This window comes from Electrona antarctica, assembly GCF_951216825.1.
Source record: "Electrona antarctica genome assembly, chromosome: 7".
NCBI classification, from domain to species: Eukaryota; Metazoa; Chordata; class Actinopteri; order Myctophiformes; family Myctophidae; genus Electrona; species Electrona antarctica.
Window position 1 is genome coordinate 10276858 of NC_136812.1, and position 17347 is coordinate 10294204.

The following is a 17347-nucleotide window of genomic DNA, read 5'->3' on the forward strand; positions in this document are numbered from 1 at the left end:
GGGAGGGCACTCTAACCACAAGGCCATCAGTGGTAAGGTGGTAAGGTATAATAGAGAAATTGATGGGTGGCTCTTCCAAGAGAGATTTTGCGCTCTCATTAGAAGGCGGGTGTAAGTGCCATCCAGCCGTTTATCTAATTTCTCAGTTTGAAAGTGTCCATGTCTCTGAGCCATAGAGTAGAATCGGCTCGATGGTCGTCCTAAATATTTTTTTACTTTGAACCTCTTACTAAGTTGGGATGACCAGATCTTATGCATGTCATTGCGGGCTGACGAGGCCATACCCTTCCTAGTTACATTTTAAAAAATACAGTCCATATTTTACAGTCCTTTTTTTTTTGTATTAATAACTTACTTGCATGTTCATATCTCGATAATGATGATGGTTATCCTTCAGCGCTAGTTTACGCTCTTATTTATACGAGTATATACGGTGTGTGACAGGTTGGTGTTACGTACATGCTGGAAAACAAAGTATTGTGGTATATATTCTTCTAACGTTTAGTCTCGTGGCGGTGTGCAGACACTGAAACGGAATTCCTGGAATGGTTTTAAGAGCAGTAAGCTGCTCAGTGTTCGCCTGCTGAGATTACGGAGGACGACACTGACCCCTGCGTAATATACTGTATGTGTAATTAGTGTGGTTAACTTGCAACCACACTAATTACACGGTTGTATAGTAATTGCCCGACTTTATTATTTATAGAGTAACGCCAAAAGGTTTGCCTGTTTATTCTGTGAGGTCATGTGGGCCAATACATATTAAGCAACGGACATAAGCATCATACAGTAGTGAGCTACTCCAGCCCACACTGTGTTTTTCAAGGAACAGCATTGGTGCAACCACGCTTGCAATTTACCAAAATTGAGATTTTCTGCTTGACTCTGTATAAATTTACCACCAGATTATTATTATTTTTTAACCCATGATGTTGTAATCCTTTGAGGGCCTCCTATGCCCATCTTTCCGGATTTGTGTGAACACAAACATTGGCTTATAAGATTGACTGATCACCCCATAGCGATGATTTGATTGGCTGAGCAAAGTACATGTTGAAGCTAAAAGCGAGGGTAGAAAAGTGAAGACGGAAAGGTGAGGACGCAAATTGTGATTGGCCGTCATGATGTATGATGATGAGAGCGGCCCTTACTTCACACGGTCTGATTTCCACCCCCCCGGTGCCAATTGCCTGAGATATAAATATTCCTGGGTGCTACTCTCCCCCTCTGTTAACCTGGGGAGAGCCCCGAACTGAGCTCATGCTTCCTTCAATGCATGAGTAGTGAGCAGGCTGCTTCTTATCTAGGTCTAGAACTTGGGGTCACGCCGTGGTGTCATGGTCGTAGGACGCAGTACCACCAGTGGTACCAAAATAATTGTGACGTGCACGCACAGGTACGGAACAGAACGGTGCACGCACAGGTACGGAACAGAACGGTGCACGCACAGGTACGGAACAGAACGGTGCACGCACAGGTACGGAACAGAACGGTGCACGCACAGGTACGGAACAGAACGGTGCACGCGTGTGCACCCTAGAACGGCGTGATTTCTTTCTACGTCTGAGCATAGACATGGTAACGCCCCGCCTGCCTCTGATTGGCCTACCAACACTGCCCGTCTTGCCTGTCCTCCGAGATGCAAGGCTACTCCGTGGTGGGAAATAATACAAGTACAAGAGAATGGCAACACGCGACAGTAACTTGTAACTTTAATTTTTGTAGAAGAGGCAAACTAATATTCTTTGTGCAGTTTGCTTTGATTGAATAATTGATTGAACAACTATGATTTGATTTGGCTAATTATAGTAAACTAATACTAAAAAGATATTTATTTATTTCCCACCACGGAGTAACCTCGTAGCCTCGGTCCCATCCCATGCTTACTTATCTGCAAAAAGAAAACCTTGCGGCAGACTATCCAGCATGTAACCTCGCCTCACCAGGCTTTCCACCACCTCGGAGGAATCAGAGGCAGGCAGGGCGTTACCATGTCTATGCTCGGACGTAGAAAGAAATCACGCGCTAGAACGCGACCCCCTAGATTCAAGAGAAGACGCACCTAACCTCCTCGGTCACCACTCAGACTTTCCAAGACGCACCAAGTACCCAGTCTAGGTTTACTGGCGGTGGGCGCGCCTCCCTATTTTCACACCAAGTACCCACTACTTTGTAATAACAACAGCTTTAACTGTTTACCTGAACTCACGTTAATGGTAAGCAACAAAGCACAGTCAGCAGTATGGCTCCAGTAGGCCAACTCACGTTAATGGTAAGCAACACAGCACAGTCAGCAGTATGGCTCCAGTAGGCCAACTCACGTTAATGGTAAGCAACACAGCACAGTCAGCAGTATGGCTCCAGTAGGCCAACTCACGTTAATGGTAAGCAACACAGCACAGTCAGCAGTATGGCTCCAGTAGGCCAACGCTTCTGTGGTGCTGGTGTTCTGCACGCAACAAGAATGCCTCCTCCACCATCAAAGAGATTTGTCCAAAGCCAACTTTTATTTTCGCCACTGCAGGCAGCGCAGTAAAGAAGTTTGTCTGAATATTTTAAGTCTACTTTTGTGTGTGTGTGTGTGTGTGTGTGTGTGTGTGTGTGTCTGAAATTCTCATACACTATAAACAATATAGGCTTAGGCTATCAGCAGTTCTGTGTGCATGCTATGCGCACATGTTGGCGCATGTGCATGCGTGCACGTGACCGTGGTACCGAAAAACCCCCCACCATTACACCACTGGGTTCACATGATCAGTGACATCGGGAAGATGTATTCTTGGCCTGCAGAATACTATGTCAATGTCAATGATCACATGACCCCAAGTTCTAGACCTCCATTTCTAGGTTAAACAACAGGGGGGGGGGGGGGGCTTTATTCTTATTTCCACACAACAACTCTAAGGTGTATTAATGACATAGTTCAATGTTGAAAATGACGTTTACCGTTTCAGTGCACCAATGTCTGAAATAGAGAAGACGGACATAGATATGAACTCATGACATTTCTACTTCATCATTATCTGTAATGTCGGTCCCTGAAGAACCGGCATCAGTCGGGGCTCTAGTTTGCAGTGTCTTACAGCTGATCCTCCCATTGGCCAGGGACGAAGGAAGCCCCCCCATTGGCCAGGGACGAAGGAAGCCCCCCTGACTTCATTCCAGTCAGGGTCTGTTCTCCGAAGCAAAAAAGGCAGCTCTCAGGTAGAGAGAGAGAGAGAGATAGAGCAGCTAATTCTCTTGTCTAGCCCGGCGCAGCAGAGCACTAGGGTTCTGTCAGGTCCAGGGGGGCCCGGGCCTGGATGAGCCAGCCTGCATGGGCAGGCCAATCAAGCAGCTCCCCCCCCACCACCCCCCCTGCCGAGCCGCTTTGTTCCAGCCCAGCGGCTCGCTCCGGGGTACAGAGCACCCCCCCCCCATCCTCCTCCTCCCACACACCTACTCAGGCAGAGCCGCTGCTGCATACTGATGCACTGCTCTCCACACACACACACACACACACACACACACACACACACACACACACACACACACACACACACACACACACACACACACACACACACACACACACACACACACACACACACACACACACACACACACACACACACACACACACACACACACACACACACACACACACACACACACACACACACACACACACACACACACACACACACACACACACTTTTCCCCACATAGAGCAACACCCACCACAAACACTACATGCATGGGGAAAACAATATACTAATATATACAGACAACAAAAGACCATCCCTCACAAACAAAGCAGTCAATTGCTTATGAATTTGTAAAATGACAGCTCATACTGCATTCCACCCCCACAGCACAACAGAGGATTTATGCAGAAATATTGCACAAAACACACACACACACACACACACACACACTGGGCACTGTGTGCTCTACACAGCAAAGCAAAAAACTAAAACTAAAAAAAAAAAGTGTAACATTTATCTTTTAGTTCTTCAGAATACATTTGACGAAGTACCTTTAGTAAGGTAAAGCAGTCCAGCCTAGAGCTAAACAGATGTCAGTTTGGCTGATATATTTGACATAATATTTTTTTTGGACACTGGTATTGGCAATTATGTAGCCGATATGTTTCCGTTTAACCACTTTGCATTTCTATTTTGAGCATGTCTTTATAAAATTATTTTTTTCTCCTAAATGCATTTTTTTCAAGACCTTCAAGCTCACAATGCATCATGTTGTGATGCATTGTGAACTTGTAGATATAGGCTATTTTTGAAAAATGTTGAATAGTTAAATAAAGTTGCTTTAAGAAGTTAAATAAACAAACTTTATCAAATCGATTAGTCACAAACTGCATCCAAAACATTAATAATCTATAACGGTCTTTAGGACCAAAGGATTGGCCACAACGATTTGACAACATTGGCAATGATGCATGACGACAACTGTGGTAATACAATCTGCCAGTCAAAGTCTAAACAGTTTGTCTGTGGAGCTACAATGCTTGCAGAAATGGTACAATAATATAAGGGGAAGGAGTCAGGTGCGTGTGTTACTGTTCATGAAATGGTACAATAATATAAGGGGAAGGAGTCAGGTGCGCGTGTTACTGTTCATGAAATGGTACAATAATATAAGGGGAAGGAGTCAGGTGCGTGTGTTACTGTTCATGAAATGGTACAATAATATAAGGGGAAGGAGTCAGGTGCGTGTGTTACTGTTCTTGAAATGGTACAATAATATAAGGGGAAGGAGTCAGGTGCGCGTGTTACTGTTCATGAAAGAGGCTTGCACTAGAGCCTGACCAATATATCGGTCTGGCCGATATCGTGAATAATTTTTTGCATTATGCAGCGCACCATGTGTCCCAATTTTTTACCGTTACGTTACGCCGTTATGATCTACAAGCTAAAAGCGTCACACTTTCATCTGTGATCTAGGAACTCTCAAATCAAACGCACCCCTTTCACTGGAGCCCCCTATAGTAGCCCCCATAGCGTTTTGACAATCGGCCAGTGTGGCCCTCCACAAAAATCAATATCACCTGTGACCCGTGGCCCCAACGCAGCCCCTCAAAAGCTAGCCCCCTGCTGAGCAAGGCTGGGGGGGGGGGGCTGGGGGGGCCCCTCTGTTTGTCATGCTAATGAGTTAGCCTGCCCTTAACGACCCAGACATCTGCTGGGCTGTGTGTGTGTCAAGCCCCACATTCAATTTGTTCCCTGGATACAAAAATCAGATAAGACACTTGAGGCCAGTGAGGAGTGTGTGCGCGCGTGTGTGTGTGTGTGTGTGCGTGCATGCGTGCGTGCGTGCGTGACTGTGTGTGTGTGTGTGTGTGTGTGTGCGGGTCACACATGTGCAGTTACTGAGGTTGTATGGGTGAAAGGGGGGGAAACCTTTATTTGCATGTACTACTAAAGCAATCATTACAACAATGAAGACATGCACAACTACCCAGGATAGAGAGGACAGGAGCCTGGAGTGCATTGTGTGTTTGAATAGAAAACAAAACCTATTTTTGTACATCTACGGTACGGTATGTGTGTACATGCATCTACACCAACATCCTCTTGTATCATGTACACCGGTAAGCAACACAGCTGTGTGAGAGAACGTGTGTGTGACTGTGTGTTGCAACATTATGCAATTTATACACTACTACACGAAGTTTATTAAACCCATCTAAAAAATAAAGATCTATCATAGAGTGGTCCAAAATACAGGTGTTTAGGTAAGCCTTACAAAAGATTAGCAGATAGCTTTAATATCACTTCATCCATTCATCTCATCAAAATGGACCTCAAGTAGAAGCAATAAACACCACCCACACACACACACACACACACACACACACACACACACACACACACACACACACACACACACACACACACACACACACACACACACACACACACACACACACACACACACACACACACACACACACACACACACACACACACACACACACACACACACACACACACACACACACACACACACACACACACACACACACACACACACACACACACACACACACACACACACACACACACACACACACACACACACACACACACACACACACACACACACACACACACACACGTAACAGTTAGTTGAACTAATCAATCTTATCTTCCATAATAAAATAATCCATTTTGGGGGGAAAATGCAAGCAAATAAGCAATATTTTCATTGCAGGTGGTGAAACTGTTTGAAAATAGCTGGTCTATAAATTGAGCTTGTAGATTAGCCATTTTGTAAATGTTTGCTTGACACAGTTGTACAACAAAGTATAAAAGACAAGTCCCCGGGGGGTCCGCCCCGCGAGCCGCCCCGCGAGCCGCCCCGCGTCCGAAACGGTCGAGAAATGACGGAGTTACCATGTGGGGGTCCCTCTACTGTACTGTACTGTACTGTCACACCAAAAATCATCATATATACATTAAATGTGTGTGTGTGTGTGTGTGTGTGTGTGTGTGTGTGTGTGTGTGTGTGTGTGTGTGTGTGTGTGTGTATTAGGCTGCACAACAGTTAAGGTGGTTGCACACCGGCCGCGTTTTTCGGAAAACCGATGGAGAAACACCGCTAAAAATCCGAATTCGCATCCGATTCGCGCCCGGTGTGTGGAGACCTTTACACTTGGTGATGTAAACCAACCAAACGCTATTGTCATGCTCGGACACAGCCAGGGACACAACCAGAGACACACAAAGCTCCGTATAGGAGTGGTTGCACCAATCAAAAACACATGGCGTGCACACCAAGGGTTGCCCACCTGCCCCTGGCAGGTACATAAAACATTTGGGCAGGTGGAGTTTGCTTACAGGTTGCCAGACCGGCGACCGGGCAAGTGCTCATTTGAGAGCAACCGTCTATAAACACAACACGAGATATCCGTCTAAACAAATTGAGGTATGACATTCATTATCGCACAGCCCGCCCCAAAAAAGTGTTACATTGAAATTAAAATTTTACCCATCATTTTACAATAAACGATTTACTGTTCAGGAAAGTGCCTCCGAGACATTACACAGAATAAATCGCTTTTAAAAAGTCAATAGCAGCAGCAGTGTCACATGCATGTATGCGTCTTTTGCATGCATGAGTTGGATCATGCACGTGCACGTCTACGTCTACAGGATCAAATGCATACTACGTGTGTAAACGGCGTGCCTGGATGTGTGTCTGGGTCTGTGTGTGTGTGTGTGTGTGTGTGTGCGCGCGCGCGCGTGCGCGTGCGTGCGTGCGGCCATGCAGAAAAGCGACCGCGTAGTGGTGGGAGGGAGTTTGTTTAATGGGCGAGACAGGGGACCATGGGGATTAAGCTTCCCCCCAGCTGGGGGCTTTAGAGGAAAAGGCTGGGGGCTGTTCTGTTAATTCAAGTGGCCTTAATAATGCCTGTGCACCCTCTGCCCCCGACCCTCCCACAACCACATCAGATCTGGGAGGAAGTGCATGATAAAGGGGGACAAACAGCAGAAGTGTGTGTGTGTGTGTGTGTGTGTGTGTGTGTGTGCGCACGCACAACCTGTGGCCATTGCTGTACTACAGAGGCTAAGCAGGGGAGATTTGGCATCCATTACTTGTGATACACAACAGCTTTGGCATCGTGCCTTTCTGTCCTCTGCTGCACTTTCACAGTTCACACCATGCCCAGCTCTGTTTGAGCTGCATTTGGAATAAACTTTCAACATGTCAAGTCATTACAGGCAGGCCAACATTGTCAAAAACTTTGCATTGCAAAGTATTGTGACTTGTGAGCGTGTAGATTTGACACGCAACACCTATGTACAACTTAGTAGTAACTAGGTAATATAAAATAGTGCTTAAGCAACGCCCAATACAATATGGCAAAAAAGGCTGCTTTCTTCTCTTGAACCAAATGAACATGACCACAACAATGTATCCTCGATTGTAAAAATAATAACGAGTCAAATTATTAGTACATGAGGGACCCGCGGGTTAGTGTTGCGTGGGTCAGGGTTTTTTCATGACACGCGGATCCCACATGTATTCATAAAATTTGACAGTCGCCCGCATCACTGCATCAATTGCCAAATATCACACTTTGAATATGGCATCAAAGACGCTTGAAAACAGCCTTAATAAGCTAATAATGTCACTGGCAAACACGATCAACGTCAGTGCAAAATACTGAAGCCTAGCTGAGCACAGCACAGCTCCACACAACAGTCCGGTAGGCTGCAGTGCGCACTCTTGATTTGTTTACCAAACATCCTCGCAGTACAAGTGAAATACCATTATACATAATTATTATTTCTTTTTTAAAGATATTGTTGGGCTTTTTTGCCTAGTTTATTGATAGATTTACAGTAGTTAGGTAGACAGGAAACAGGGAGAGAGATGGGGGGGAAGACACAGTAAAGTTTATCGGGATCGGGACTCGAACCTGCGACACTCTGTCATGCTGGATTACCAGCCAAGGTCCCTGGACCGCTAAGCCGGCCCAGGCCCATTATTTAAACCACCCCAACCCGCCTCGCCAATAAAGTTAAAATGTCTTGACTAGGCTCTGCCCGCCCCGCGGGTTACAGGTCTCACCACATAACACTACCGTGCAGATCATTAAAAAAATGTTTTCAAATTGATTTCTCCCATCATACGTTGCGGGTTCCGACTTTTTGTGGTACTTTTACCTTTTCTGCATAAGCACACGGTTCAAGAAGACAGTCTGCCACCAAAAACATGCAACTACCACGTAACATTTCACTGTATATAGGAGGACAAGACGTCCCGACTTGCTGAGAACAGTTGCCTGGCATTTCATGACATTTAACTGTTTCTCTCAGATTAGTGGCTTATTCACAGGGCAGGGAAAGAACATTCTTGTTCACTGGACAATGTGGTTGGTTCATACAGAACGCACACCACTTTAACCATTTTAACAAGACATCCATGATCCTAAAGTCTTATCCTACATTAAAATGAAAACACCTGTCTTTCTGTCTGTCCTTCCGAATACTTTGCAGTGGTTTAACCAATCGATATACACACACACACACACACACACACACACACACACACACACACACAGGCAGGCAGGCATTACTTAATATGAAGACACGTCCAACATAATGTTAATTAGCACAAATAATCATTATAACCTTTATATAAACTCTGAGTACAATTGAGGGGCAGGCCTCATTTTCAATGTAGCCGAAACTAAATAACTTAGTGGCGGGGGGGTGGGGTTCTAGAGAGAGACAAGACTGATGTGCTGTTGATTCAGGCAGCGAAGCGCGCGCCGGAGAGTCCCCCCCCAGCAAGCACCTAGGCAAAGCTTTTTCCTGGAGGAAACACTGCATTTCATTGAAGGACCACAGCCGAAGCAAGCGTTGCCTAGCGCCGGGGACGCTGCTATGCGGTAAATACCAGTAAGACACCTAAGGGGCATCCGCCTCGTTGACGGCAGACTGCTGGGAGAGTGCTGGCGCTTTGGCGTGGGGGGGGTCAGATCAACATGGAATGAATTATGTACTGGCCATATAAGGAGCATGTCTTGAGTGTACAGGGTTTGATGAGGTCAGAGCAACATATAGAATGTCAGAACAGGTCAGCTCCATATATGGAGATCTATTAAAGGGTCGTAGCGGTGACATTCTCTGGAGTGTACAGGGTTTGATGAGGGCCCAGGTAGGGCTGGGCCTTAATTTTCCTCTAGTTTTCACCGGCTGCCGGTCGCACTAATACCTTTGGGGAAGGCCCGTCTAGAGTTTGAATGGACAGGTATCAGTCAAAAGGGAGAGATCGAAGAGGAAGGATGGATGGGGAAGGATCAACATATAGAATGTCAGAACAGGTTCTGACATATATCCATATATGGAGATCTAAGGGTTCGATGTTTGAGGTCAGATTTAGAGTTGCTGGTCAATATTGATGACAACAAGGATCTCCATACATGGGCTGATGATGGCACCATATATGGGGGCATTCCCATGTATGGGGATAATGAGTGACTGACAGGAAATGTACAGTTTCATAGTAAATAAAAAGGCTATTCTGGATTTTTTTTAAAAGAAAGAAACTGTCAAAAGACGTCTTCAGAGTTAATTAAGGATCATGTCTATTGTATTTGGCCGTCACATATTTCCCTCAAAATGTCTCATCGTGCATCCCCATTTCTAATCTATAATGTTCACAGATCACTGATCATTCATGTCATACAAATTGCTGCTGTAAATGTAAGGCTTAGCTAAGCTGCATGCTTTCATACAGGGACCAAATGACACGCCTAGTAATTAAGGTTCAATGAGGGGTGATCATGCTCATGCAGGTAAGAAGACGTGCAGGGCAACAGGCGGAGCAATAACACCCGTGCTCACATGAAACTCGCTGCCTGCTCGTGCCGGACTTTAATTGCTGTGAACTTGTTTCTATGCAAAGCGTAGGGAAACTTGAAAGCGTATAGGGAAACTTGAAACAAAGTGGGATATGTCAGTTGCCATTCTGTTTAATGCGCCTTTTTAAAGCGCCAGAGATAATAATAATATAATAATAATATCACCAGTCCTTTGTCCACTAGTCGACCTTGAGGCTTAATCAGGAGTTGTAGTATAGCCACAGGGTAATCTAAGCCGTGGATATTGCTCTTGTCTTCATGTCTTTATGTATGTAAATTGTCTTGTTCTTTGCGTTATGTCAAATGTGTGTATATGTGTTCTGCATACTTGGCTGCTGGGTCGCAAGACAAATTTCAGTGTGAACTGACAATAAAGTACTATATCATATCATATCATGAGTGGAGAGAGAGGTGGTGGTCAGTGCATGATTATTAGGATAGGGTTGAAGGGGGGGGGGGGGGGGGGGGGTTAAAGCTCCAGAGTGGACTGACTGCTTTTGGTTCAAGGCTAAACTGCTGTAGCTCTGGCGTAGCAACGCGTTAAATCCGTAATCCCCATTTTTAATCCCGTGTGTTGGGTCTTAATACTCCGATCAAGCAGCATAAGGGCACTCAATTGGATTAGATAAGTCACCTCCTTCGGGGACCGGCAGGGCAGAAGTGGAGCACCAGTGTTCTCTCACCTTGGGAAGGTGACTGAACACCAGCAAGTTAGGCACCATCCATTAGGAGCAGACTGCTTCAGGGTAAAATGTAAATGGTGCATTTATATAGCACCTTTATCCAAGGCGCTTTACGGAGATTTGCGCATTACATTCACACACACATTCACACACTGATGGCGGCGGAAAACATGCAAGGCACCAACCAGCACATCAAGAGCAATTAGGGGTTCAGTTGTCTTGCTCAAGGACACTTCGACACCAACTCTGGGGGAGACCGGGTTCGAACTGGCAACCTTGCGGTTACCATCCATCCAACAACTCTACCCCTGAGCCACCACCGCCCCAGGGGAAATCACATGCTGTAGCAGCCGCAGGCGTGTACAGGAACAGCCCCTGCACATACATAGCAGATATATGCTTCCATATATAACAGTGGTATTCAACCCTTTTCATATCAAGGCCCAAGCATTTGAGCCAGGGACCACCATTTGATGACATTTAGCCTCGTCTCAGACCAAAAACTTTTTTTCACATTTGTGATACCGAGAAATAACAGGCAAACATTGATCAAAATAATTATTCTACATTCTCTAATTATGATGTAGACTTGTAAATTAAGTAATGCGGATAGAGCTGCTCTCAGGAGTTAAGGGTCCATTTGGTTACCAACTCTATCATTTAGCTGGGGACCACCTGGAACCCCCTCAAGGACCACTGGTGGTCCCCGGACCACTGATTGAAAACCACCGATATACTTTAGAATATTACACAAAAGTGTAATATTTGGCAGGCCACCACATACAACAAGGGATGCCAATATACCATTAGATCTACTATTTAGAATGGACAGGCATCTGTGACTCAATCAAGGTTCAAAATTACACCTGGAGTCCTGGACTGTATATGTTGTCATGAAACTGCTAAAGCCAAATGGCCAGTATATGGCTTATGGAGACATTCACCCCTCTGGTCGGCATGAAAAAAGTCAATTTAAATGTGCTGGAGAGAGAGGTTTGCCGTTACTTCAATCTGATATGCCTTAGATATGCCTTGTGCGTACTTGCCACTGTCGTCAAAATTCCATGATTTTTTTGATAGATGCAAACTAAGCCAATATCGATTCAGAGATCATAATTTTATTGCAAAACACACTTTTCTTCTGTGAAAGATATTGTTTTGAAATGAAAATCCAATAGCAGTCCCAGCTTGGGCGGCCATAGCTGAACAGGTAGACTGGTAGAGAGACCACTAGAAAAGACCATCTGGGAATCAAAAGGTCCTCGGTTCAGCCGTAGGCTGGAAACCCACCTCTTCAGACTCCATCTTAGACCGTAGCACTTGCCCTAGCCCCGACGACCTTACAGGCGTATGCAAAGGTTCAACTTATCTAACTTCGATAGCATTTTATGTAGACATAGCACTATAGTATATATGAATATTAGTTTCATTATATAGATATTCCACTGTTCTTAGCTTATGAATGATTCATGATGACTATTTTTAATGTATATGATGTATTAACATGTTCTTAAGAGCTTCTGCTAAATGCCTAAATTGTAAAATCATCGCCTGGCCCAGGTCTATGTGTCCCTGAGCAAGACAATTAACCCTAGAAGTAACTACTCCCCGTGCCGGGGCTCCCACTGTTCCTAATAATTAGGATGGGTGAAATGCAGAGGACAAATTTCATGTGCAAATACACTGACAAAAAAAAATGCAACGCCCTTTCCGTTGTCAACTTCCTTTAGTGCTCAAATGCTTCTTATTTAACTAAGACACGTGTCGTGTGTATACGGCAGAAATCATAATGTGGCAGCTGTCTGCAGGCATCATTTTAGGGGGAAAAGTACAGTACCCAATGAAAACACACAAAAACAATAAAACATTAACTGGTTAACTGAGTTCAAAAGTATTTTCTGTAGCTAGCAAACATTTCCACTAGTCTAATGTTGAAAACCAAAGAATGGCAGAGTAATGGCAGATTCATGCATTATTACATAACATTACATGTAGATGATGGCAAGGAAAGGCGAAGATACTGTCTGAAAGGAGCTGGACCAATGACAATGGCCACATGTTCTCAAGTCCCTTATGTTCTTTAACAGCCTCATATCGCCATCCACCAGGACCTCGTCCAGACTTTGTTTACACTGGTTGGTGGACAGCAGGAAAATGACAGCATTGGGTACTAAAGTAAGACAAAGGGCAAACAGCTTGCTATCTGTTCTGTACTAATAAACTCTGAGCAAGAGATTGTGAGTTGTGACCATGTGCTGGGTAAAGAAAATGTACGTCATGAAAATAGCTTTCTCATAAAATATGACACTCCAAAGATAAAAACTGTAAGTGTAAATGATTTAGTTTTTTTGCGTGTAAATCTGCACAATTTAATAATATATTGGTTTTCTTTGCAAGTCCCCATTGAGTCTCCTAATGGAGTCTCCTCCGGTCATCAAATTGTCTCAGGAAAGCGACAAAAACCCCAAAACTCTCCATGAAGAAAACAAGTATTTTAGGGGGTGAATGACTTAAGTTTTAGATCATAATCAGCTAACAGGAGGAGAGTACTGCACAGGTTTCTATGGGTCTATCTGAAATGATGACATACTGCTGAATGATTAATACAAAAAAAAGACACCTGACCTATGCGATTGCGATCTCATTTCTAAATTTGAGTAAGAATTGTGCTGCACTAGTTGGCTGTCCAGACTCCATTCCAATTCATTTTAGTTACTTGTAGAAGGGAGTTCCAGCTGCGCCTCTAGCCTATAGCAGGCCAGTCTGGTACATATATATGCGAACAAGAAGGCACTGGAGCAGCTCAGACGGTTTAGGCCCATATTTTATTATATCAGGGTGCAGGTAAAAAGTGACAACGTTTCGATGTGTCAATTACATCTTCGTCAGGTCATTTTAGTTACCATTATGATTTTGCTACAAGAGACTTTAAGAGAGGTTTGCTCTGGACTTGGCGCTCCAGAGCAACATTAGTGACTTCCTCCTGGGGGATCCTGAGACGTTCCAAGGCCAGTGAGTCGATGCGTTTCCTCCAACTGTGCCTTGGTCTGCCCCGGGGTCTCCTCCCAGTGGGACATGCCTCGAGGACCTCCCTAGGTCCTCGCCCAAGAGGCATCCTAACCAGATGCCCGAACCACCTAAGCTGGCTCCTTTCCAGGCACTTTGATGTTGTCTGTTTAAAGTCACAGTAGTTGGCTACAGGTGCCAGCATTTTGAATATAGTAATGTTCAGCAACTAAGCTACAGACAATAAACATTTTCATGGAAAATGGGAATCGTGAGGAAAATTCAAATTCACATTTGAGCAGCAATCGTGCAGCACTACCCATTGACTGTACATAACCAGATGTCAATAATGCCACATCTCAGACTGGTCCCTAGCCTGCGAGTCTTGTGAGAACACCACAGGTTGGCTGGCTGTGCCACAGCAGCAGCAGCGGCGGCACCACGGTAGAGAGTGTAGCACAGTCAGCCTGCTATACTGACTCAGACTGACTGCCAAAGGCCAAACCATTCATGTCACACAAGACAGGCGCTAGCCTCAGCATACGACCCCCCGCCCCCTTTACTGAAGGGGGCAGTGGCAAAGGAACTTGTGGTGGTGGCTACAAATCGTTGCTAGGGAAAAGCAGAGTGGCACCATATTAGTCTTCCAGCTAGCTATCATGCCTGCCTTGTACTTTGCCACTTGTGTTATTATTTGACATTAGGCGGGATGGCAGTACTACACGAAGTAAGCAACATACTAGTATACGAAGTAACCTGCGTATACCCATTTTGCCATGCTTTTAACCCTGTAGCACTCTCAATCTGAATACATTGTATAAGGTGTGTTTATTTTAAATGACCAATACAATTTAACTTGAATAACTGTAGCACTCTCAATTTGTGAGAATGTAAAGTGCTTTAAAAACAAAATGCATTATTATTACTAGTCATTTGCTTGCCTGTCTAGTAATGCCTATCCAGTATCCAGCCTGGCTGGAGTTTCTCAACAAGAGTGACATGGGTTTTATTTGAGCTCTGTTCCCTGAGAGAAAATGCATTGCCTTAATTTGCAAACATAACTAAATGGGTTAAAGAAGCATCTTTAACCTTTGCATTAAAGAGACACGTTTCTTTGTATTGGAATATTAGGAATATACCCATTGGGATATTGTATTTCTGTGACATACCACCATTTGACAACAAATACAATGTCAGTGAGTCAGTTGAAATGCCTTACTAATGGGCTGAAAGTCCTCCCTGATTAATGCACGTACATCAGGACTGAGTTTGTTACCATGGAAACTTGAGATTAGGGGAATGTGGGAAATGTAAGATTAATTAACCAATGATCAAAAGCACCCACTGGACAGAGTGGGGGTACAAGGCGTTAGGTTTTCATTGAAGACCATCAGACAGACAAACATTAACAGTACCTGTCCTGTTCCATTTGATTTTCCTTGGTTGCTTTACAAGTACATTTGACTTTACAAATACCTGCTGTCGTTTGAGTTTCCAAAGAAAACAGACCCTAATAAGCTGGCACCGAGGTACACAACACACCTTTGGCAGCTGTTACATTCATTTGTTTGTCTTGCATGAGGATGCCTGCATCACCTGCCTTTATTTAATGTTTTAGTATTTTTGACAGGTTTAAGTTCAAATCTAGGATTTCAGTCTAATCATGCAGCTACCAAGCACCATCTGCAGAACTTACCAGAACTAGGCAGTTGTTGACAACAATAACTGAATGTATTACCATACAGTGAGTTATGTCTTTATGGACACAAACACCGTCATCATTTTTATAGCATTGCATGAATTATAGGCACGCCGTCACAAAAAAACAAGTTCCAAGTACAAGAATAAGTATAGCCCAATCTTTAGGCTGAATAAATCTGTTTGTGCTTTTTTTCCTTCTTCTTACGCACCTAATTTCTCAACTGGAAAATCTGAAAATATACACTTACTGAATGTCTGGATTGTGGAAACATCATGTCAATCCCTTCTTGTGTTGTCCTTCCCCCGTATCCGATGAATGTTAAGAATTAAAAAATAAAAAAATCTGGCCCTTGATTTTTTTTTCTTCTTTCTTTTCTTCCTTCCTTGCGTAGCGTTGGTCCTCTTTGTCCACACAGTCAGCTAGCTGATGCAAGCTAGCCCAGAGAGAGAGAGAGCCCCCCCCACACGCACACACACGAGCTGACCAGCGATAGCAGGAAGGCTAGCAAATGTTAGCTAGCGACGCTCGTTCGCTCGCTCCCCCAAAAAAAACACAAAAAGAGAGGCGATATTACACTTTGCAGGCGTCTGAGGAGAGAAAAAAGCTTATCAAGTCGATCTGTGGGTGAAGATGATGATGCCACGCCACTCAGTTCAGTAGTCCGCGTGTTTACCAACCAACCAACCTGTCCCACACAACACACACTCAACAATCCCGTGGAATGTCAACTGTTTTAAAAGGCAGCAACCACCGAGGTTACTTTGTTGGTTCCCTGGCTTGGTTGGTTGGTAGCTAGGCTAATTCTTCAACAACAAAAAAGGGGGAAAAAGAAAAAAAAGGTGTCACTCAAAAATGATTCATTAGCCGCGTTACGAAGCGCCTGCTGCCCTGCTCGCTCTCTCTCTGCTGTAACGCACGCGCCGCGTAGGAACGCTGTTATGTTACTGCTGGTGCGCAGTATGCTGCTCGTTTTGTTCGCCGCGGTGGAACGTTTACTTTGACAGCCCCGCTCGCAGCTGCAACTCCCCGCCCCGTCCGGTGCTGCCTGCTGCTGGGGCGAAAAACACCACAAAAAGACACCACAGCAGCCAGCCTGATTCTCAAAAACAAACAAAATGTCTCCGGATATGTTTAAGTTCTTCTAATCCAGTTTCTTTATTTCAAAACAGAAAGAGGAAAAAAAAAAGACAGTCAACTTAAAGCACCAATTCAATTATGGCGTGGTGGAATGAACGAACTTGAACTTGAAATGAACAGCTTCCCTCCCGGACCGTCACTACAGAGTTGTAGAGAAATTGTGTTAATTTGATAGTGTGTTGTGTGGTGTGGAGGACTCTGGTCGTGGTATTCTACAAAAACTGGGTTGGAAGTCATTCCACTAGGCTCAACGCTACATAACGCCCCCACACAGAAATATATGAAGGAGACCTAGAAGAGCACACAGCGCTGGGCCGTCGATCTATTCTACACGGTGCAGGTCTATTCTAAACACACCACCACAAACTTTGAGCGCCCCTAGTGGATTATTTGACACTATGCTCCCATAGGACCTATGCCTATCTACCTGTGATTCTCAATCAT

General features: G+C 44.6%; 1 protein-coding gene across 2 annotated transcripts in view; it reads right to left on the reverse strand.

Annotated features, from left to right (window-relative positions):
- tle5 (TLE family member 5, transcriptional modulator) overlaps positions 1 to 17098 on the reverse strand; it is an 87417-nt gene extending 70319 nt beyond the window's left edge. Inside the window, exon 1 of one of the 2 annotated variants that reach the window (XM_079506928.1) lies at positions 16014 to 17098. In XM_079506928.1, the coding sequence (XP_079363054.1) occupies positions 16014 to 16040 (27 nt within the window). In that variant the 5' untranslated portion in view covers positions 16041 to 17098. The remainder of the gene's footprint in view (positions 1 to 16013) is intronic. The other variant, XM_079506929.1, reaches the window with a different exon arrangement.
- Positions 17099 to 17347: the final 249 nt, after the last annotated feature.